This window comes from Mytilus californianus, unplaced genomic scaffold, assembly GCF_021869535.1.
Source record: "Mytilus californianus isolate M0D057914Y unplaced genomic scaffold, xbMytCali1.0.p SCAF_13, whole genome shotgun sequence".
NCBI classification, from domain to species: domain Eukaryota; kingdom Metazoa; phylum Mollusca; class Bivalvia; order Mytilida; family Mytilidae; genus Mytilus; species Mytilus californianus.
Window position 1 is genome coordinate 24,885,837 of NW_026262615.1, and position 23,560 is coordinate 24,909,396.

At 32.0% G+C, this 23,560-nt stretch overlaps 3 protein-coding genes across 14 annotated transcripts in view; 1 reads left to right on the forward strand and 2 right to left on the reverse strand.

Moving 5' to 3' along the window:
• The window catches only part of LOC127723901 (glucose dehydrogenase [FAD, quinone]-like), a 132,054-nt gene extending 131,234 nt beyond the window's left edge, over positions 1-820 (reverse strand). Inside the window, exon 1 of the mRNA XM_052230618.1 lies at positions 713-820. The gene's annotated coding sequence lies outside the window, so the exon portion shown is untranslated. The remainder of the gene's footprint in view (positions 1-712) is intronic.
• LOC127723409 (glucose dehydrogenase [FAD, quinone]-like) overlaps positions 1-23,560 on the reverse strand; it is a 483,936-nt gene that overhangs the window by 23,629 nt on the left and 436,747 nt on the right. The window lies entirely within an intron of this gene.
• Positions 16,447-23,560, forward strand: part of LOC127723414 (perlucin-like protein) — a 136,682-nt gene continuing 129,568 nt past the window's right edge. For both annotated transcript variants that reach the window (XM_052230044.1, XM_052230043.1), the window contains exons 1-3: positions 16,447-16,992; positions 20,050-20,157; positions 20,907-20,995. In XM_052230044.1, the coding sequence (XP_052086004.1) occupies positions 16,800-16,992; positions 20,050-20,157; positions 20,907-20,995 (390 nt within the window). In that variant the 5' untranslated portion in view covers positions 16,447-16,799. The remainder of the gene's footprint in view (positions 16,993-20,049; positions 20,158-20,906; positions 20,996-23,560) is intronic.

Below are 23,560 nucleotides of genomic sequence, written 5' to 3' on the forward strand. Positions count from 1 at the left end.
ACAGATGACACAACATAGAAAACTAAAGACTAAGCAACACGAACCACACCAAAAACTGGGGGTGATCTCAGGTGCTCCGGAAGGGTAAGCAGATCCTGCTCCACACTTGGCACCTGTCGAGTTGCTTATGTTATTACAAATCCGGTAAATAGTCTAATTCGGTAAGTCACATTCGTGAAAAGGGAAGGGTATTGTAGTTGCGACATAAGGAACATATCCGATATCATCTGTGAAACGGTTATTCCATAACGGTCAACCAACTCGTGTAAACTATGATCAACTGTTTTTTTTATATCTCCTTCCTTTTGTTATCTCATTTTCAAAATACAATGAAACAACGAAAATGGGTAAAATTAACATGTATGCAAAATAATAACAGATAGTATCCTATGTCTATGCTGCTAGCTTCTAATCAGGTTATACGACGGGCGGCGCGTGTGAATGAAGTTTTGTGTACCCTTCTAGAGCACATAAAATTATCCTGTTTGTATTTAGAATTCTGTCAAAATAATTATTCTTTTTTTGTGTAATGTTTTGTGGATTGTTGGTTTTCTTTTCATCCTTTTTTTTTTCTTCAGCCTGTGACTTTTTATTTTGTGTCCTCTGTTACTTTAAATATATTCAATTATCAAATAGTCACATATTATTTTATACATGTGTACCATACTAGCAAAAAGATGTAACCAAATATTAAAATGATCAACGTTCTTACCAAATATTTTAACCTTGTGTTATTCCTGTAAACATGTCACAGTATAACTAAAATCTCATAAATGATATTAGGTTTATAAATTTGTACACCAGACGCGTGTTTCGTCTACAAAAGATTCATCATATAATGATCATATTTATTACATGGTAGCCACTTCATACGCAATGCACCTTCAACTTTATGATTTTATATAGGACAACATATTATTTATGGATTCATAAAAACTAAAATATGAAAATATAAATGCAATTTGTCATTTAAATTAATGCATGTTAAAACGACATGGTTTCGCTAACTTAGATCTTTAGAAACCAGACAAAATCGTCAGATCTGTAATTTTACCAATTGTGACATTTTAATTGATATGCACGATGTGTTCATAGCAGGAGAAGCTTAGTTTAAACTTTTTGTAAATTACCACGGACGGTTTACTAAGTTACGACGGAGAATTCAATTGATAACCTACATGAGGTCTGGAGCTGGCATGTCAGTAACTGCTAGTAGTCCTTTGTTAATTTATGTATCATTGTCATTTTGCTTAGTTTCTTCTGTTTCCTGTTCTACATTGGACTCGGACTTCTTTTAAACTGAGTTTAACTGTGCGTATTGCTGTGTGTTTGTTTATTCTACATTAGCTAGAGGTATAATGGGAGGGTTCAGATCTCAAAATACATGTTTAACCCCGCTGCATTTTTGCACCTGTCCCAAGTCAGGAGCCTCTGGCCTTTGTTAGTCTTGTATGTTTTTTTTTTAATTTTAGTTCATTTATATGTTTCGGAGTTTAGTGTGACGTCAATTTTCACTGAACTAGTACACATTTTTTGTTTTGGGGTCAGCCGAAGCCCGCCTCCGGGTGCGGGATTTTGTCGTTGTGTTGAAGACCCATTGGTGACCCTTGGCCGTTTTCCGTTCTTTGGTCGGGTTGTTGTCTCTTTGACACATTCCATATTTCCATTCTCTATTTGTATAGTAATAAATTGGAACTTGACTGTGTGGAGTTGTATAATATTAGTTCGTTGTCTTGTTTAGTCATGTTAATGGTCATGTGTACTTCCCACTGAATGAGGCATAATGGCTATGTTTTTTCAAAGAATTAATATATGGTTACATCGTCTATCAGATAATTTTTTCCCATTGCATTTTAGCATACAATTTGTAAATAACGTAAGCTTAGTGCCCCCGTCTAAAGTTTAGTAATTAAATTCTGATTTTAGAAATCCCATACGACGTCTGCATATTGAAGAATAAGCTGAACAAATAAGAATTTTTTTTCAATCGTAAACCTATCAAGAACATTTTTCATTTTCCTCATTATAATTTTTTCTTTTATTTTTGTTATAATCGTCGGTTGTCATTATGCTATCAATAGTACTGTCATTGGACCGCATATCAAGAGAATATGTAAGCATCTCCCAGGAATTTGTTGCACTATTTGGAGGTATATAAAAAGTTCACTAATGCCTTTTATCTTTAAAATAAATCTGTAGCCATATTTCTTCTAAATTAGCTCTTTCAAAGATCAGATCGACGACGAATATGGACATAAAGTTTTTACATAAACGATTATCAGCCTTGTGTGGTCCTCTGCCAAGACGGATGGAGTTATGATAATTTAAGAGTTAATTGATTTTTCTTATGTCTGGTTATTGGTCAACCATGTTTCAGTAAACGTACAAATGTCGAAGTCAGGGGCTAGGCTTTGTACATTTAAATGCAGAATTGTGTACAACAAAAAGAAAAAATGACTAATCAATAAACGAACAAGGTCCACATTAATAACAACTAATCTTTGTACATTTAAGCATGCATGTTTCATCTCTGAAGGTTTTAGGCACATGTCTTGTTCAGTCAACCCATAGACCAACATTGATAATGAAAATGCCTGCGAAACAATTTTACGAATGATAAATAACTTAATGTAGATAAAATCAATATATGTTAGACTGTGAGTAATCTTAGTGCCTGGTGAGTATAGGCCAACTCTCACACAGTATAAATCATGAGTTATGTTTCATCTGGTTGAAATTGGTCAAATTGAAAGCAGCCACATACCAAATTGATTCAACCATATCAATTCAGTTATTTGGTAAAATAGTATAAATAAAAAACATAAACATCTGTTGAGAACAAAATTGAATAATTATATGTAATATGCATAAAGCAAAAACAAAGGATGCACATTGATGGACCAAATAGTTTGGAGAAATAAGTATTCACAAATATAGTTGTTGATGAATAATAATACTTACGTCTGGCGTAAATATAAAATTTTGATCCTGGTCTATGATGAGGTTATTTTCATCTACAAACTTTTGAATAGATTTGAAATACGACGTGTCATGTCATATCTTTTCCAAGTCATGATTGATAGTAAAACATACAAATATTATCAACAGTACGCTTGTCTACGATAAAAGATAGAAATCAACATTTCCTTAAAGGACTGCATACAGGATTTGGTTCTATTTTATAGGTCTTCAATACCGTATGGAATTAAACAATATAGACAAAAGGGATTTTCGGAGTCATGCAAAACATGTATAATAAATTCCAAACGTTAACGTGATTCACGTGACAGATAACTGATCAAGGTAAGTATTCACGTGGTAATTAACAAGTCTGATGGTAATTTTACAAATCCTTGGCAATAATGAGGTATATGCATATTTGAAATAAAAGAAGAAGAAAAAAAAAAAGAAAAAGTGAAGAAAAAACAAGTAATATTTGTTGATATCATCACATATTAAGGTAGTAAATACGTTTAAAATTGTCAAAATTATTTTGAATTAAATGGCAATATACACGACAAATCAGATTATTGATGCGATTGAGGGATAATGATATGAATAAAGTAATGATTTGTATGACCCTGCTGACCATCATTATAGACGAATATGTGATTATCTTTATCTAATGATGCTTTCAAATAGGCATTTACTCATAATATTCATGGAAATATATACAATTGTAGTAATATGAACAGTTACATGTTATCTATTAAGACATGCAGTCACCAGAGATTTGATTGTTTGTGTTTGTAAAAAAAGGTATAACAAAAATACCGAACTCCAAGGCAAATTCAAAACGGAGAAGTCCATAAAATTGACAAAATCAAACGCACTCAAGACCTTGCTCTTGATCTTTTCGCTGCTGCTTCTGCGTATGTTATGAGTTTTAGAGGTGTATACTCGCACCTATTAAGTTACTTGTTATAATCATGATTTGACGTAGTGGTCATTAAGCTTGACAATAATTTGTCTCGGATGTTCAGTGAACTGATTTGCTCTGTTTTTTTTTATGAGTATCTTCCGGGTTGTGTGATCGACCAATTATGTGTGATCGATTTATATCTCCGAGAGCAAATTCGTTGTTAATTCATTTGAACATCCCCGTAACCAACTAAAACAACAACATCAGAAGATCTTCTTTGGGTAGCACACATAAATAACAATATTATATCGTTATGAACAATATTAACATTAACCTACCACAAATACAGCACAATAGAATAATGAACTGTGCGTCACACGAATGTATCAACGCCACAAAAAGTGTTGTCACAGGTAAATTTCTAAAAATACAATATGAAATTGGGATTAAGTTTGTAATGGTGTTATTTGATGTATTTTCTAACCATTACAAGAATATTAATATAGAATTGCGTTAGTAATGGTGGTATTATTAGTATTTTATAACCTTGTCGGTTTTTCTTCTAAATCACACTGTGTAAGAACAATTAAAACATGTATATATAGTTGCTTTAAACTAAAAATCATATAAATGAGCTAGGTGATTAATATCTTTACTTTTACATACATATAGAAAATAAAAATAGAATTAAAATCACAAACGACAAAAAAATGTGAAAATGTGAAAAAGCATAGAAAGATTGTGTGTCAAATACATGTACTGACTAACTAAGTATGTTCTCAATGCTTGTTTGTATTTAATTGTCATTTTCTACATATTTGTGCAAATTTGGTAAATGTAGAATCTCAGAAAAATATGGTTCTATATCAGATTATGTTTAATTGTAGTAGTATTTATAAAACTTGTAAGACATAAAACAACATTCAACCAGAAATATAAATGGAACATCATAACTAAATACATGAATGTTGGATGTACAAACACCGAGACACGTCAAAAAGCAATGCGAATTTACACTCAGCAAAACAGTCATATTCGGGAATAGGTCACGTTCGGTACTTAGAAGACCAGACGAAGTAGATGGTAAACCACAATCTAAGACGTGGTAAAATGTCGTTAGTTAGTTTAGACACAGACACATCGTATAGATCAACCAATTCGTGATGATGTCCATAAAATTTACGGAGTGTCATTTTTAATCTTTCCTCCTCATATATACTCTGTTGGAGCAGTTTCTGCGTAAGGAGCCACTCCTGTATATGAAGTCCGTATAGTGTGAACATGCACGAGCATAACGTATCCACTGAGATATGTAAACACCATACGATGGGGCAGAGGGTATGTTACTGCTAAGAAATAGAAAATTGATCATTGGGAAGTTGAAATCGTCCCGTTTGTCATAGATTTTAGTGTGAAGTCGTCCATCTGTGTCAATATTTAGGAAAAGATCAAGTTATGAAGCAGTTCTTCTAGTGTCAGTAGTATCTTTAATTTCAAGTTCACTGGGATATATGAGATGTAAGTACTGGCTGAAATACGGGTTGTTCAGTGATAGGACATCATCAATATATCTGAAGGTAAAATTAAAGAATTTGGCAATGTGCTTTTTCTTTTTGTCTTTTAGAAGGTTTTGAATGAATTCTGCTTCATACGAGTACAAAAACATAAAACCGACTGTCTGTTGAACTATCAATCCTTCAGACTCAACAAATATATTGTCGATCAAAAAGTACAGCATTTTGATGATATCATCTTCAGTATATTTTTTGGTAGAATCAGTGTGGTTCTTCACAAAATAAGAATTATTATAACCCAAAACAAGATATTTACATCTACGATTCCTATTTTTATAGAAAAAGCTCTGTTTAATGAGATGGTGAAGTCGATTTTTTAATTGAGCATGGGGAATAGTAGTGTAAAGCGTAGAAAAATCAAAAGTTTTAATGTTGCTGCATAATTGCAGAGATTGTGATTAACGTAACAGTCAAGAAAACGAATCATGAATGATCGAGACTCGAATTACTTTTATGATATGTTTGTGAATGACTTGGTCCAGTTTATACACCAATACATTCCTTTAAAAATGCGTTTAATCCTTATAATTCTTCAAAATTGGAGTTGTGGAATTTAATTTCACCACTCGTTACCTCTATCACACGTAAATTGTATATGTGTGTCATTGAATTGGCCTGGCATATGGATATATTTTTTGGTTAACCCAAAAAAATATGTACTCCATGTTATTTGCTATCTGATAAAAAATAAACTACAAAAATATCTTATAATCATTCAAATGAATGTTTTGTGTTTATTATTTAATTTAACGATGAACGCGAAATGAAAATAAATATTTTTAACGTCGAGCCAGTTTGTGTTAGTATCGCCGCCATCTTGTTTACATTGGTTACATAGTTTCGTCAACGTCGTCTATCCAAAAATAAATAACTTCAAGAGCCACTACCGGAAGCCCTCTCGACTAACCATATCAAAGTATTCCCTAATATGCAAATCATATATTAAGAAATATATAAATATATCCTTACTTTGATTAAAAGATGATTATTATTCACCTAGTAAAGCTATATACAAATATCCTACACATACCATGATTTGATTTATAATACTATAGTATTTAAAAAAAAATCTTTCATATTCAAAAGATAAAAAAAAAATAACCGTGAATTTCTGTCCATTTGTCATCGGATTTAACATTTTCATTCGGACCGGACTTTAATGTGTATTTATGAATCCCGCAATAGTCAAACAAATGCCCAACTATAATACGGGTTTCACTGCCTTACATTTCTTCCCTTTCACAAGTTAATAAAGCCGTACCCTAACATATAGATTATAAAAGAGAGTCAAAAGATACCAATGGGACATTCATAAACATAACTCTAAAATAAGCTGACAATACCATGGTAAAACAAAAAAAGGACTAAAAGATAAACAACAGTATACAAAACACACCATAGAAAACTAGACTGAACAACACGAACTCCACCAAAAAACCGGGGTGATAAGGGTCGTTTAGCGTCGTCTCCTCTATCTATGAATCTGATAGATTGATCTGATAACTGTTCTGTTCACGTTAATGGGGAGTTTTTTTATCAGTAATTCTCTCTCTCATTAATGCGGTATAGTTTATATATATTATAAACATAATTATATGTATTTACCATCGTTATTTTCAGACGTATAACCGAATAATTTTAACTTATATTCCATTTAATAGTTGAATATAACACAATAGATAGTATATTTTATTATTCATGACAATAAGATAATTTGAAAGTCTTTTTTCAACAATGTGCAATGTATCAACGTATTTTAATTATTATTCCGGTGGTCTATTTTGTCTACATCCAAGTTTAATTTCAAATATCCTTCATCTTTGCCCCAGGAACATATTACCTTAGCTGTATTTGGGAAAACTTTCGGAATTTTGGGTCTTCAATGCTCTTCAACTTCATAATTTATTTGGCCTTTTTAACTATTTTGATTCGAGCGTCACTGATGAACCTTTTTAGACGAAACGCGCGTCTGTCGTACAAAATTTAAGTCTGGTATCTATGATGAGTTTATTTATATTATGTACTAACCATATTATATTGGTTCTTAAAACATATACTCTATTGACAATCTTTTTTTTTTATAACTCTTAAACCACATATGAAAATATTATTCATTTTTGAATCGATATTCTTAGAGATGAAAAGTGAAATTGAAGTCAAATCTCGTCATTCGTTTTTGTGTTATAATATCAAAAGCTAAAAAACTAAAATACTTTCGTTTTTTTTTTTCTTTTGGTTTTAAGATATCAAAAAAACAATAGTTCTTTCATAAATATATCATAAACATCTAAAAAGAAAATCCATTTTTGCTCTGAATCATGGTATGAACCTCGTTAAACCATAAAAAATGGATTTTCTGTTTAGATGTTTATGATATATTTATGAAAGAACTATGAAGCATAATGAACGAGAACAGAACGGTGTCTGAAAAAAAATATTTTTTATGAATTCAAAAAGATAACATCTAAAAATCTATCTAATAGAATAAGAAAATAAAAAGGTCATAGATAATGCAAGTTTGTTTTTAATCATCATATTCTGAATATTATCCTGGATACTCGGAGAGTACACTTAACTGGAGCTTGATCAGTGAAGTAAAATTGTAACAGACAATCTAAACAAAAATATATATATTTGTTTTAAAAAAATTAAACAAAAATGCACATACTTAACCATGTTAAATTGAAAATATATAATTGCAATTTCCCAGCTACACGGTGTTCTGAGTGGTGAATCACAGACCGTAACGGCAATTTTGCAGTCCTTTTTTGCTGAACCATGCTGTCTTTGCCTCACTGGTGCCTTTCATATTCTTGACAGATTTACCAAACATTGGAAAAGTTGTTAAGTACAATTGTTGCCGATTTTTTGGGAGCTATGGATTCTTAAAGATATTAAGGATTTGGGGTATCTCGTCAGTGAAAAACTCAAAATTTTGAGAATTCTCTTGAAAATAATGGACTTTATTCACGAAATTGGACTGAGAAACATACACAATCTTGTCATTCTCAACCTACTACATACAACTTTCTACATGCAAAATTTTGACGTGAGTCTTGACTTTTCTATAAGTAGCGAAAGGTCGGGGAAGTATATTACATGACTGTAGATGATAGAAAAAATACGCGTTCATTATAATTGTTATGACTTTAAATTGTTTTAACTAAAGATACAATAGGAATAAATGTTGTTTGAAAAGCAGAAATTTACAGTTTCCTGTGATGTTTCATTTGCAAATGACATCCAATGAAAAAAAAATATGTTTTAGTAATTTTTGCCCAAATTTTTACACCAAAAAAAAAGAAAAAAGGAGCCATTGTGGCAAATATGAATTTGCTGACGTTCACATATATTCCCTGAGATAAAAAAACCAATCAATATGTATGATTCTTCAGAAATTTGCATATTTCAATTTGACCAACTCACGAAAACGTATATATTAAGTAAAACTATATAGTATGATATATGAGCATGAAGAGGGTCGATACAGGGGTCATTGATTTCTTTATTCCTAATCTTTTTATACCATTTTTCTCTATTTTTTATTTATTTTCTTTATATTTCAGCACCCCATTATTCTCTATTCTTTATATGTTTGCTCTTTATTCTGCGCGTTTTACCAATTATTCTCTATTCTGTTAATCCAATCCAGATCCTTATATATGTTTGTCTCCATTTTAACATATGAGGATTCATAAGAAACTAAAGACTGTTTGGTGGTGAAGTCAATAAAACTTTGTCAACGATGAAGATTATATAAGGTTTCAAACAGTTTGCATCTCCTTTTTTCTGCTGAATGATATTTTTCATTACTACACACGGCTTACACACTTATAAGCTAAGTCTTTATCTCCAGTTATCTCATAACACACTACAAGTAATGTTAATGTACATGATAAGGAATTTCGTGCAATAAACTATTGATATTTAATTGTATTGTGTAATTCACGGAACGCCGTCTGTCTGTTGAAAATATCAACAAGATGATGATAACAATGCTTACCCCAACCCTATTCCCAGTCCTGGAATATTAGTGCATGTTCATAGATCTCCGTTGTAGTAGAACTTAGAAATAATTCATCCAAGTATAGTTGATTTAATCGTTTTCATATGAAGTTTTGTAATGCGTTTTGGCTCCATTGATGCAGGTAAAGGTAATAGGGTAAATCAGCAGTTTCTGTTTGATTTCACGCTTTATTCCTCTCAGTTTACGTGCACACGCTATTGTTCTTTGGTCTGTTCTATAGAAGTTGTTTTAAAAAAGTCACTTTTTCTCTAGTTTTCTTTAGGACATCTTTAAATTTTAAACACGATCTCCAATTCCTATAACGGCCATAGCATACGCGCGTTTGCAATCCGACATATCATCCGTGACACTTTCCGCGCCACATGACACTTGAAAATAATATGAAATTTGATAAAATATGCTTGCATCGGGAAAACTCGTAGAATAAAACAACCATACACACGACTGTTTCAACACAATTATTTGAATAAAAAAATGCTCTTGATTTTACAATTGTATACTCTTAAACTTATTATCATTTCGATAGATGTCACACTATATAGTAAGTGATATTGTTCGATGAACGTTAAACGAGTCACAGCAGTCATAATTAGACTATGTTAGAAACGTCGCGAATGGCAATTTAAAAATGAAAACAAATTAAGAATAATTTTAGGGTCATCATTCAGTATTATATAAACGGCCTCGGTGGCCCAGTAATCCAAGTAGTCGGACTATTGTGTCACTAGCCTGTATAATTCTGCACTTGACATGAACCCTCGACTTCAATCTTAATTGATTAGGATAGTCAGTTTTCCTACCGAAGGTCTGCGGTTCTATCCGGGCATTCTGGATTCATCCCACAATAAAATAACCGTCACGATATGGCACAATAGAACTGAAAGTGGCGTTAAACATCAACAATCAACCAATCAATCAATCAATCAGTATTATCTTACCAATGTATCGAGATTGTTTTGTAACAAACGAAAAGTTTTTTGTTTTTATTAACACCGCTTAGCTTCCACTTGAAATTTCTACGGGAATTTATGGTCTTTACTTAAGTCTAGTGTTGTCATCCGTATCAGTAAAATGCAAATTTGAAGTGAGATTCAAAAACGTCTTAGATAAGTGAGAGATGTATCTATGCCAGAACAGTAGTATTAAATATACAATATTAATATTGCACACAATTCTGTATACGTATTTTTTAAATAACAAAAGGCTTCATTAGCATATGCGTGCCTAAGTTGTATGATAGTGTTGGAATATATTTCTATTTTGAAAATTGTATGAACGTGATCTGTGTTAAATCTATTGATGAATCAGCGGTAAACGATTGTGACAGTGATTGTCCGTGCGAATTGGATTTGTAAATTTGAAAATAATATATTTGTTATTTCCTGTTCTCTATGATGCCGTAATTTGTAAGTACACAAACCTTTATTCTTTGTACATGCAATTAGCATCAGTCAGATGACATTTTACCATTACAGTTTCCGAATCACTTGCAAAGGATGAAAAGATGAATTGCTGACTAGATCTGATTTGGCGATCTTCTTTTTGAGATCTTTATGTTTAATGCGATTTCATGTATGGACTACTAGCCAAAATAATTGCAGCATTTTTCATTATTATATGTCTTTTTTCGACACGAAAAGCTTCTTTCAATATAACATGGATTTGTATTTGTAGCTTAAAAAATCCTTAAAATTACATTAAAATTGAGAATTTTTATAATACTCAAAATGTACATTCTACACAGATACCGACATTTGTTCATATCAATGTGTTTTGTTTAATTACAGAATTTAACCGCACATCATAAAAAATCTAAATTATGTTTACTTCAGATATTACTATACAAATCCTTGACTTTACAGAGTTTTGTCCATACGTGCAGCTTTTCACATATGTAGCTGAAATACAATAAATTCACACATATATCACATTGGTACCCTGCTGTGACTAAGTTGTATTCGCGATACACGTGCGTTAATATTACCTGATGGGGTTGAGTAAGTGCCCCCATCTTCGCTAGCCTGTGAAGAGGAGGGGACTGGATCGTAACTCTTGCCTAGCGAAGATGAAAAATAAATAAACAAAGAAATAAAGAAAAGAGAGAAAGAAAGAAATGAAGAAATAAAATACAATAAAGAAATAAAATACAATAAAGAAATAAAATACAATAAAGAAATACAGTAAATGATTGAATGAATGAATGAATGAATGAATGAATGAATGAATGAATGAATGAATGAACGAACGAATGAATGAATGAATGAATGAATGAATGAATGAATGAACGAATGAATGAATGAATGAATGAATGAATGAATGAATGAATGAATGAATGAATGACGAAAATAAATAAATAACTAAACAAATAACAATTTATTTCAACAATATAAAAAAACTTCCGAACTGTACATGTGTTTGTAAAATATTGTATCGAAGGACATAACTTTGGACATAACTATGAACAAAAAGAAATAATGTATTTCAGCAAGACGAGATATATAAATATACTGCTTACTCCGGAATTAGTCATGTAATTGTCAATCTTCTTTCATGCGTTATGGATCATTGGGTTTATTACCTGTTGACCCGAGTGTTGACCCGGTTGATTACTAGCACGTGCCATTGCTCTCAATCTTTAAAACAGAACATACTGTATTAAATTATACGCCAAGGATTAATATAGTAAGTAGGATTGGAATCTCGTGGGTTATCGTTTTATTTTACTATATAAATCAATGATTAATTAATATTATGGGTACTGAATAATACATAGGAATATATTGTTTTAATAAAAAGCTCTATCCGGTGGTATTTTATTTATAATTTTAATACTGTCTCATCACTGGCTAAGTACAGTTTAGAAGCTCAATGCACTTAAGCGGCCTTGGTAGCGTTAAGATGCACAACAGTGTGATGTAAAGCATTGTTAAGAAATATATTGCACAATACAAGATAAGAAAATAGAAACTTCTCCAAGTTTTACCAAGTAACCCGCACGAAATTTACTATCATAAAATGCTCTAAAGTAAATTTCCAGTTTTAATACGAGAAAAGTATCAACAGATAAAGAATTGTAGCACCTGACATAAAACATACTAAATATGTGCTAATTAAATTGCTAAAGTTCACAGTTGAAATATGACGGATAGTTCTCTCATTGACAATCATACCACATCTCCTTACATTTATCTTGTTATATTTAAATTTCCAGTGCAAGTACTTTTTTTCAAAGACAAAAATCAATATCCGTACACATTTTATTTGGGATAACGACTACATTTTTTACCTGTCGGGTTAACAACATGTTAGTAATAAGTGTATAATATACATGTTTTGTAAGTAACGATGTAACGATTGCATAAAAAAAAAAACAAAAAAAAACAAAAAAAAAAAACAATTTCCTAAATGCACGTAATTTCCGTCTATTTCAAATCTGTTTTAATACGGTAATTTCTGAGGGTAACTTTTATTATCCTTAGTAAATATCGTAAATATACATGTATAAAATGTATATCTTTAAATACAGGTTTCAGCAAATAATGGTAACCTTTTATTTGCCGATATACAATTAATAAATAATCAAAATAAACTAACATTAATTTGAAAAATAAAACCAACGACATTTATAGACGAATATTTTCTTAAGTCCTAAACAAAAAAACAACCGAAATAAATAATCAACAGATGATTTCTTTATTTATTTATTCGAAAGTTACGCTTTTAATTCTAGCAAATAATTCTCAATTTAAAATGAACCATCAATCAGAAGGGGCGTAACTCGGAGTATCATACTAGCATACTGAACGGATCTAAACACGGTGTGACAAATTTGAGAGGATTTTTTTAGGTTTGGTCTGATTTTGTCTGAAACCGTCTTAACAGACTTAAACGAACGCAAGCACAATCTGTCTTGTTTATCTTGACATAACTGAACGGATTTAAAACGGTATATCGTGACGGCGTCTGAAAGTCTAAAAAAGTCTTGACGTTTTTCTCTAGCGGTAAATCTAGTCGATTAAGACTTGATCAGAACAAAATGACCGTTTCAGACTGAAATCTTGCTACTAGTGAATGCGCGAGATTTTTATCATCCTTTTTTATATGTTGAGAATGACATATTTATGATATTCCAAAATCTCCTTTTTCGTTAAATATTTAAAATGTTGGATTCCCAAACTGGCAGTGAATTACAAGTTATTTTGTTAAAGATTCCAAATAATAATTTTTGCATATGTGTTAAGAACTCATGTGCTCTCGGGAGCTCACTGTTTTTGCATGTGCTTATGAAAGCATGAATGAACAGCCTTGATCAAACTCCACCAATGCATGGGTAAAACTCGGACGCTCCAAAAGTTTCAGATGTTCCTGCTGTACTAGTAACACCTGTGCTGTTACTCCTTTTCGAATGCGTTGATGGGCCATGTCCGGTAAGTTGAATTCAAACATATACTAGTAGTTCATTTGGAAATGTCATTTTTCAAACCTATAAACACATCACCACTACAGTAAAAATCTAGTAAATATGAAGTGATACGTTGACAGTCGCATTCGGTATAATGTCACATCACAAAAACGGACGGTATTGTGGTTATGATAAGTGGGTCATATCCGATGTCATTTTTGACACATACATTCCATTACTGTCGATCAAATCATAATGACGTCAATAAAAGAGCGTTCGGAGGGATGACTTCGAATATTCAATCAGGAACTTTTGTTTCTATAGCTTCATTTCAACATCAACGTTGACTTCTTTGACCAAATAAATTTGGCCAAGTTATTCTGTATTGGCTAGTTGACATGTTTTTATTGCGCTGGCAGTTGTTTTTAACATATAAAGTCCAATAACTGAGTAGCTCATTAATGATTTAGAACTATTGTTAGCTGCAGATGTCCCTATGACAAGGGTTACATGACATTAACCTAATTTGATGGTTTATTAATCATCATGATTTTTTCTTGATACATGTTTTATCTCAATAATCAGTTGGTGGCCTTCGTTTTGCGTAATTATCTGTTTAGTTTTTGTGGACTCTTGTTTATCCTTTCGTCGGTTTTCCTTTTTTCTGTTATCTTTCACTAACTGGTTTTGATTTCCTCTTGGTACCTGCTCTCCTTTTCAATATTAACTAGATCAGCTATGAATACATTCCAAAGTGCACATTCTTGATTTGCCTTTTTATATGCTTTTCAAATGGATAATCAAACTCATAATTCCAAGGCCAAAAAAAACCCGAAAAACGATGAAATGACAAACTCTCTGTTACTTTGCTTTTTGTGTGTTGTTTGTTGTGCATGTACTGATTTGGTGTCGTGGATGTATACCCATATCCTTTGTCTTTTCTATTAAATTAACGGAGTTTGTCACTCGTGTTGTGTGGAGGCCGTAGAAAGTGTCCTCTTGCTTGTGGTGTATGCTCTTCTGTATTTTCTAAGTTATTGTGTATTTATTCTTGAGATAACTTCTTGTGTGTGCAACATCATTCTGTCAATTGTAGGCCAGCTTGTGTACAAACATTTTAATAAGAGGCACACCACCTAATCTTGCCCCCCTCCCCCCACCTTCTATGTCAATTTTTCTTAATTTTCAATCATTTGTGAGGGCGCGTTCTATAAACCGTTATATACACATCGAACGGTACGAGTTACCGTAATTGTGGATATACCAAGTCACGTATCTGAGATACAGTCATAAAAGAGGGACGAAAGATACCAGAGGGACAGTCAAACTCATAGATCGAAAACAAACTGACAACGCCATGGCCAAAATTAAAAGACAAACAGACAAATAATAGTACAGATGACACAACATAGAAAACAAAAGACTAAACAACACGAACCCCATCAAAAACTTGGGGTGATCTCAGGTGCTCCGGAAGGGTAAGCAGATCCTGCTCCACATTTGGCACCCGTCGTGTTGCTTATGTTATTACAAATCCTGTAAATAGTCTAATTCGGTAAGTCACATTCGTGAAAAGGGAGGGTTTTGTAGTTACGACATAAGGAACATATCCGATATCATCTGTGAAACGGTTATTCCATAACGGTCAACCAACTCGTGATGGCGTCCGTAAAATTTACGAAGGGATGACTTCAACTTCACCATTTTGAACTCTTGGTTTAATAGCTTCCTTGTGAGCAGCAATCCTCTATCAATGAAATCATGATAGGAAACACAAGCCCGGGAATATCGTATCAATTGGGAGATATATACTCCGTAATATGCCCTCATTTTAAAGATCTATTCATTCTTTTTTGTTTTATTCAAAATTATCAGTCAAAAGGTGTTCTTCAAGGATCACCAGTCTTTCACGTTTCATTTGATACCTAAATTACCAAAATAAAGCGCTGTTTCTTAACTTTTTGTATGTTTTTGCTGTGCATATACTGATTTTGTGTCATAGATGAACATCCCATATCCTTTGTTTTTCTATAACAGTATACAAATCACAACACAGAAAACTAAAGACTGAGCAACACCAACCAAAACAAAAACAAGGGGTGATCTCAGATAATTCGAAAAGGTACGTTTTACAGTTTACTAATTATAATCCATTAAATTTACAAATAATAAAATAAAATGGTATATTGTTCGTAATTATAGCATCTTACAAACTTCTACTGGATGTAGTGTAACCATGGTAATCAGAAATCTATATTTTACTTTTATAAAGCTATTTGCAGAAACAAAACCATTTCAATATATTGGTTTTATCATCAACATAACTTTGATAATAATTTTAAGTGTTCTCAGTACGTGCGAAAGTTTCAAGGACGCTCTTAAACAATGGAGATGTCTTACAATAGTTGTTATGTAATTTCAACTTAATCATAATCTGATTATAAGAGGATGGTGAGAGGTTAGATTCATGCATCATGTTAGACACTTCTATTATGTGTCTGCACAAGATACGATCAGAAATACTTATAATATTCAATGTCTTGAGTGCAATATACTATTTATCCTCCTTTCAAGTCATAAACCTATCTCCGGTTCATTTTGAAACAGACAATTTTATCTTCTACGTGTATGTGAAATTTAGAATAATCGTTTACAAGCAGATGTTTTTGAAATGGAATTTAAGGTAGTAGTGATATTATCTTTTTTGTTATGTATCTGCAACGGTAATGTGTTTGGTCCTAGTACACAAAGTTCTGTGGAGGCGGACAAAACGGAGACGGGAATCACATTCATACAATCAGACATTAATGGTTTGAAAGACGATATGCATGAGCTTCTTAAAATGGTATTTAGTAACGAAAACGAAATTTTATTACTTAAAAGAGAAAATCAGTATCTAAAAAATGAACTTGAAAACAAAAGGCGGCAATTTTCATGCGAAATCAACGTGTTCACGAAAACACTAACAAGCATCAACGAGCATTGAATGTTACTAACACGGATATTGATCACCTTTGGTCTTCATTTAATGAAACAATAGAAAAACTGACGAATGGTGTCGACAAGTTAGAAGAGTTTGAAAGGCGAAGGTCTGAGGATAACATTACAGAATATATTGACAAATCAGGTATGTTCGTCATGCATGTTATAAATTTGTAGGCTAGCATGATGAAATGATGTGCTTTAAATAATCATAGATTGCAGATGATACTACATCATGGTATTTCTGATGAAGTGCATTTCAAAAATTCAAATCTTTACCTCCTATGCAAAGGCCAACGTGAGGATTTACTCAGTGAGGCAAAACGTCCCTGCTGCATACTGATTTTTTGTTACTTCATGTAATGGATACCATTATTTTTCGTAATAGCTTTTAACACTTGTCCAATGTCTGCTTCGTGTCGAGCAGAGATAAGGATCGAAGCTTTTTTTTCAAATTCTCACAAAAGACGCAGCACTGACAGAAAGGCGTACTAATTCAGGTTTGTATTGCGTTTTGTAAAGAAAATCAGTTATAAGTATATGCGGAAAAAACTTATTATTTTGTTTTATAAGAATGAAAAGATGACAAAAACATTTCTTAAAAACGCAGACCAATTTAATGAATAACGCTGTTAGGTTGAAATGGCAGTTTCTATAGGATTCTAGATCTACGCTGATAGTTTTAATATATATGTAAATAGTTCAAAGTGTATCTGACTAGTTTTTTACTCTTATAAATGCAAAATTGTACTTGAGATTGCACATAAAAACAAAAGATTCTGAGCATTTTTTTCAATTTCTAAAATGTATGATTTACATATTTTCGGAAGGAACTACACAAAATAGAATTTAATTTGCATTGGAATAATTTATATCTTTTATTCTGATTTTGATCTGAACTTTTTGGGGGGTTTCCCTATACAAATCAAGGACTTAGTCATTGTTTATCTGGTCGTACTAACTTTGTATTTTCAACAACACATTAGAATTATTTAAAGTATTCTGGGTTTTTTCTAACCTGATTTAGTTTTTGTTTTCTCTCAAAACATGTTTTGGTCTCTAGTATTGCTTTATCTACGAAAACACCGGTTCCCCAACTCCTCCTAAACCCACTTTTAGAATGTATTGAAACTTTCACATACCTTAATCATATAATGGCACTTTTATATCTTTATATCGTATAGTTCATGTTTTTTTTATCGAAATTCAGAGCTTGGCATAGGTGGGTGTATTTTTTTGTGAACTAAAAACCTCTAGTTTATATTAAAATTTAATATGATATTTCAGGGACATACGTTTTAATGTCTCTTGAAATATGTGGTTCTTTCAACCAAGGACACACATTTTGCCCTAGTATGAAATACATGAAATATTTATGCATTTAAAATTCAAATAGAGAAATTATTTTTCGAAATGGCAATTTTTAGTATTGAATTTTTTGGATCCGTTTTTTAAATTTTTGTAAGCTGGTTGGAATGTTTTTGCAAAGCAATTCTAAGCACTTATCTATAAGCATTTAAAATACATATGTGCTTGTCCAAAAATTTGACCTTCGTCGGTGGTATAGTACTGATCAGCAAGAAAAATTAAAATAGCATGCATGGGAAATAATTGAACATATAGTAGTTAATCAGCAAAAATGATTTGAGTGATAGAAAATCCAACATTGTTTAGTTAGCAATATACAGTTAGGAAAAAAATGTTACCCTGATAAATTTTATCATCCCCTTTTCCTTGCTTTCTTACAAATTAAGCCTACTGTTTGTGTCATATATGTGCATATGTATGTAATCAGTACCTTCCAAAGATTTGATTTCCAGTAGTTAAAATGGTTAAATAAAATTTCTTTTAGGTGTATCCATGTCAACAATCTGTTTTTTATTGCTATAAAATATTGCAAAAAGGGGCGTAAAGATGTCACATATTTCCACAGAATTTGGCCAAAAGTAGAGTTTCAATCCCTTGGAGTGATACCTTTTCTGAAACTGTTTACATTATCAATCAACAGATCAAATAAAAGTCATATGTCATTCGTCTCATTTTTTTTGTAAAATTGCGTCTAGAAGTTCGTGTGAAAAAAGTGTTTGTAAACATTACAATAATTTATGGACCTATGGCCGGTCTGGCTATAAAAATATGGACAGTCAAACAGAAAACAACCCATAAAACATGTCAAAATAATCTTGATGTTCTTATCAACCCACTTTGACGGCTAAATTAGTCATCAGCTGTCTAAAAATGAATTTGATTGCACAATAACTTTCATATTTGAAAAATCCTAAATGGCCGAAATGAGAAACTACACTCCTAACTGTGTGTTGCTACCTTACTTTACTGTTCCGACACTGGGCCACAATGGTACCCACTTTCCAGTGTTGATGATATCTCATCAAAAATTCCGGGCTTATGATTTGTGATACCCAGTGTTCACGTTGCACGTAAGAATTAACGCACAAAAATACAGATTCTTTATCTTATTCTATAATTCAATTCAGGTATTAAGGCTGTAAACTTTATTTTTGAGTTGTCTGAATTTGTGGAATAACATATGTATATTAGATTTTGAAAGTAGTTGCGAATATAATGGTGAAAATAAGGTATTTGTAAAATTGATATTTCTGTTTACAACAATATTCAAATGAAAAAGGACCCAGAGAGACAAATAACTCGAAAAAGAAAAACACTTTGCAGAAAACGAAAATTTAGTAACATATACCCCTCAAGACAGGGCCTGAACGGGATTAATCGACAGTTTATACTTCGCAAGTGACGCCAGTGTTTTTGCCAATTTTGTTTTAAATTCGTTAACGTTATACACAGTTAACCGTTTTCCCTAGGTATTTATCTAGGGATAATACGTTTCAAAATTACTTCGTTTTGTGAAAAGACATTTGTCTTATATCTTTTCATCACTGCCCGTGCATGTTTTGATGTGGTTTATGAAGATCATTTTACAGTTCAAATTTCACTATTTTCACTATGGTTTAAGGATGCTTTACGCATTGTTAATGCAACTGTAACTACGTCACCAGTCTCTACAAAATGTAGGTTAACCTGAGGGTAGTAAACATTCATTTACGTTAATCATATAGAAATGAACACCACTAGTTCCAGCTCTAAAACTTCAATCGCAAATTACAGTTAAGACAGTTCGCAACAACTACTTATGTTTTGACATTATGTCTTCACTATCATGTTTTAGACACTTCATGCAGCAGTTCACCTTGTTTGAATGGTGGAATATGCACAACGACCGGAAGCAGTTATAATTGTTCCTGTCTGCCTGAATATATTGGATACATGTGTCAAGGTTTTTAACGTTTGAAATATTCTACCATTGAACATATATTCATTAAGAAATTTCATATTGATTAAAAATTATCTGAGATTTAAGAAAAAAAAAACGTCCGATTACAGACAATTTAGTCAAATCACACAATGTTGCAAATTATTCATAGCAAAAGGTCATACTTTATATTATATGAAGAACAAGGTAAAAGTGATAAGTGACAAATACGCATGTTAAAAAATGCCTCGTGAATTTCCCGACAATTTCATAAATTGATCATTACATAAATGTCATACCCTATCGGCGAAATATAAAGACAGATATAAGCGTCTGTTAAAGAGTACCACTGAAAAGTTATGTGCTTGTTAAATTTCGAGAATATCCGGTGTTTTTTTGTTCTTAAGTTAAACCTCAAAATGACAACAAATACTATGTAGCTAATAAAAAGCATAATCGAGAAGGACAATTAACTCATGAACAAGGACAAAAAGTAAGGACGAACAGAAAACATAGACCTACAGAACACAAAAAAAGTAATATTTAGTACCACAAACCAAATTGTGTTGCTCTGGAAGTTTCCTACTTCATTACCGATATCCGTCATCTTGATTTCAAAAACATCCTGTAACGTTAAAATACTGTTATTCCTGTTGATAAGTTTTTATGAAGGTCTCCAAAAAAATCATTACATTTTTGTCCGATCTTGTGAACACAAATATGCTTTATGCACGTGTATCATTTTTTTATTGTTAATGAAGTGTATTTTACAGTACAAATGTCATGTAAAGATGGTTGGAAAAGGGATGCAAACAACTGTTACTACTTCAGTACTACCTCTGCAACTTGGTTTGATGCCAAGGTAGTAAACATTCATTTACATTGATTATTTACAAGCAACAATTTTTAATCCATAATTTTCACATTTTCATGGGAAACAAAGTCCTGAAGGTTTAGTACACATCTGCATTCATAACTTCTTCTTTAAGCGATAATGCTACTTAAGGTTGTTGGCTGCCATGGGTTTTTTTGGTAAGAAATATTGAATGGACAATGCCAATGACTAAGCTATAAGATATCCACTTCTGGAAAATAAACATCTCGTTGTCATCATAGATGTTCAGCGATAAGCAAACAGACAAACATTCAAACAAATTCTTTATTGCCATTTTGGGCGCCCCTAGCAACAATGTTTTACAAAGGCATCACACAAAAGTGTAAACAAATATAAAATGAAGATGAAACAAAATATTCTTTCATTTTCCGCTTTATTAATGGATATCAATTTTAGTTTTAATTGCAATAAACGTGATCTATGTATAACTGGTAACTTATTAGTCTTTGATTTCGTTACCACAAATTACCTAAAATTTGTACTAAATTATTTCATAGATACACAGATTGTATTTTGAAGTTTGTAGGTTTCTTTTAAAAAAATGGGTTATCACATCCAATATTTTATGGTAATGTTGTTTATTACGCCCATAAATTTAAATACGATCCATGTAAACGTATTGATCCTTCGAAACACATATTCTTAAAGGATATCAATTTGACGTCGTAGTAAACTCATTAAAGATTGTTTTATCGCTACTAACATTAATTTTATTTTTGACAAATTAGAAATCATCTATGAAAAGTTATGGTCATTTATCCAATCGATATTATGTATTCGAAATTTTGACATTTCACAAGTTCATTCTTTCTCAGACTGTTTTTGACGGTTTTACACTTAATCTGTTGGATTTAAAAGAACTTGATTTTTTGTACTTTGAACTAGCGTTTAGTAACTGCAAATACTGTTTCACCAGTGTCCCTGGTTAGATCGGGGGTTGTGTGCTCACAAACATGTTTAACCCCGCCACATTATGTATGTGACTGTCCAAAGTATGGAAACTGAATTTTAGTGGTTGACGTTGGCTGCTGTCGGTTATATCTGTTTTTCGTGTATTGTTTTGCCGTTGGTTTGTTCTTTGAATTGTTTGAAATTGTGTCAAATCGGGCCTTTTTATAGCTGAATATACGACATGGGTTTTGCTCATTGTTGAAGGCCGTGTGGTGACTTATCATTGTTTAAATCCACCTCTCTGTTGAATAGTTGCCTCATTTGGCAGTCGTACCACAACTCCTTATTTATTATATTTAACTCCGAAAAGACAAAAGTGAAATCGGTCTACAAAGTAAAATAACAAAAATACCGAGCTCCAAGGAAAATTCGAAACGGAATATCCCTTATCAAATGGCAAAAGCTCAAACACATCAAACGAATGGAAAACAACTGTTCTATTCCTGACTTGGTACAGGTATTTCCTTATGTAGAAAATGGTGGATTAAACCTGGTTTTATAGCTAGGAAGGATGTTTTAGTGTCTAAAATGGATGTTTTATAGTGATTCTAAACAATATTCCCACATTTAAAAAAAGACGTAAAGACATATATTTTAGAGAGGGCTCGGTGTCTTAAAGCAAGCTCAAAGTGCATAACTTTTACAATGAAATGCCATCCAAGACTGTAATAATGGTAACGTTATTCCCAAAACACATAGATCTTTCATTAAAAATGTCGAAGAAGATTTAATTAGCTTTGTTTCAAATAAGGTATATAACCAATCAATCTTAGAATAATACAATGCCCATTGTAAATAAAAATGATACCTTATAAATTCCGTGCTTTTTAATTGATCGTCTTGAATAACCTTCACCAAGAACGCTAAAACCTAAATATTGAAAGCCGAGGATGAATAAGTACGTGAGTACGTGAGAAGCTGTATGACCTGAAAGTTAAAGGAAATTTGTGTACAGCATAAAAAAATGTAAAGTTTGTATTAGCCATCGGCGATTCTAAAATCATATTTGCTGTTCTGGCCCGTTTTTTTGGGAAGATGATCCCTCGTGTAATGATAGCATAAATGAAAGCAAACGTTTAGCAAATACAACAACGATGCTTGAGATGATTAAAAGCTTAGTCGATTCTTTCTAAAGGGTTGATTCCATTAAAAGATAAACACCTAAATTAAAAGAAATGTCTTTGTAAATATGCATTTTTTCCCTCGATTCATCATGGCCTGTTACTAGTTTGCGATTGAAAAAAAAAAGTCTAAAACACAGGGAGTGGCATCAAAACAGAGTCAAACTCGTTTTGTGAAAACTCTCAATAAAGAAAAATAAACAAGAAATATTATTTAAAAAGATTTTCGACTCATTTTGATTGGATTATATTTTCAAAACTTTCAATTATATGATCTTTTGTTGAAATCAAATTGCTCCAAAATAAAACATTATGCAGTAACATACAATATGTGACACATAACAACTTGAAATAAATCGGTTTAATCCGGCAGTAAAAACAATGTTTACATTTTTATATTTGTAATGCCACAGTGAAATATCTACATGAATTTTATAAATGCTACTTGAAAATATACTTA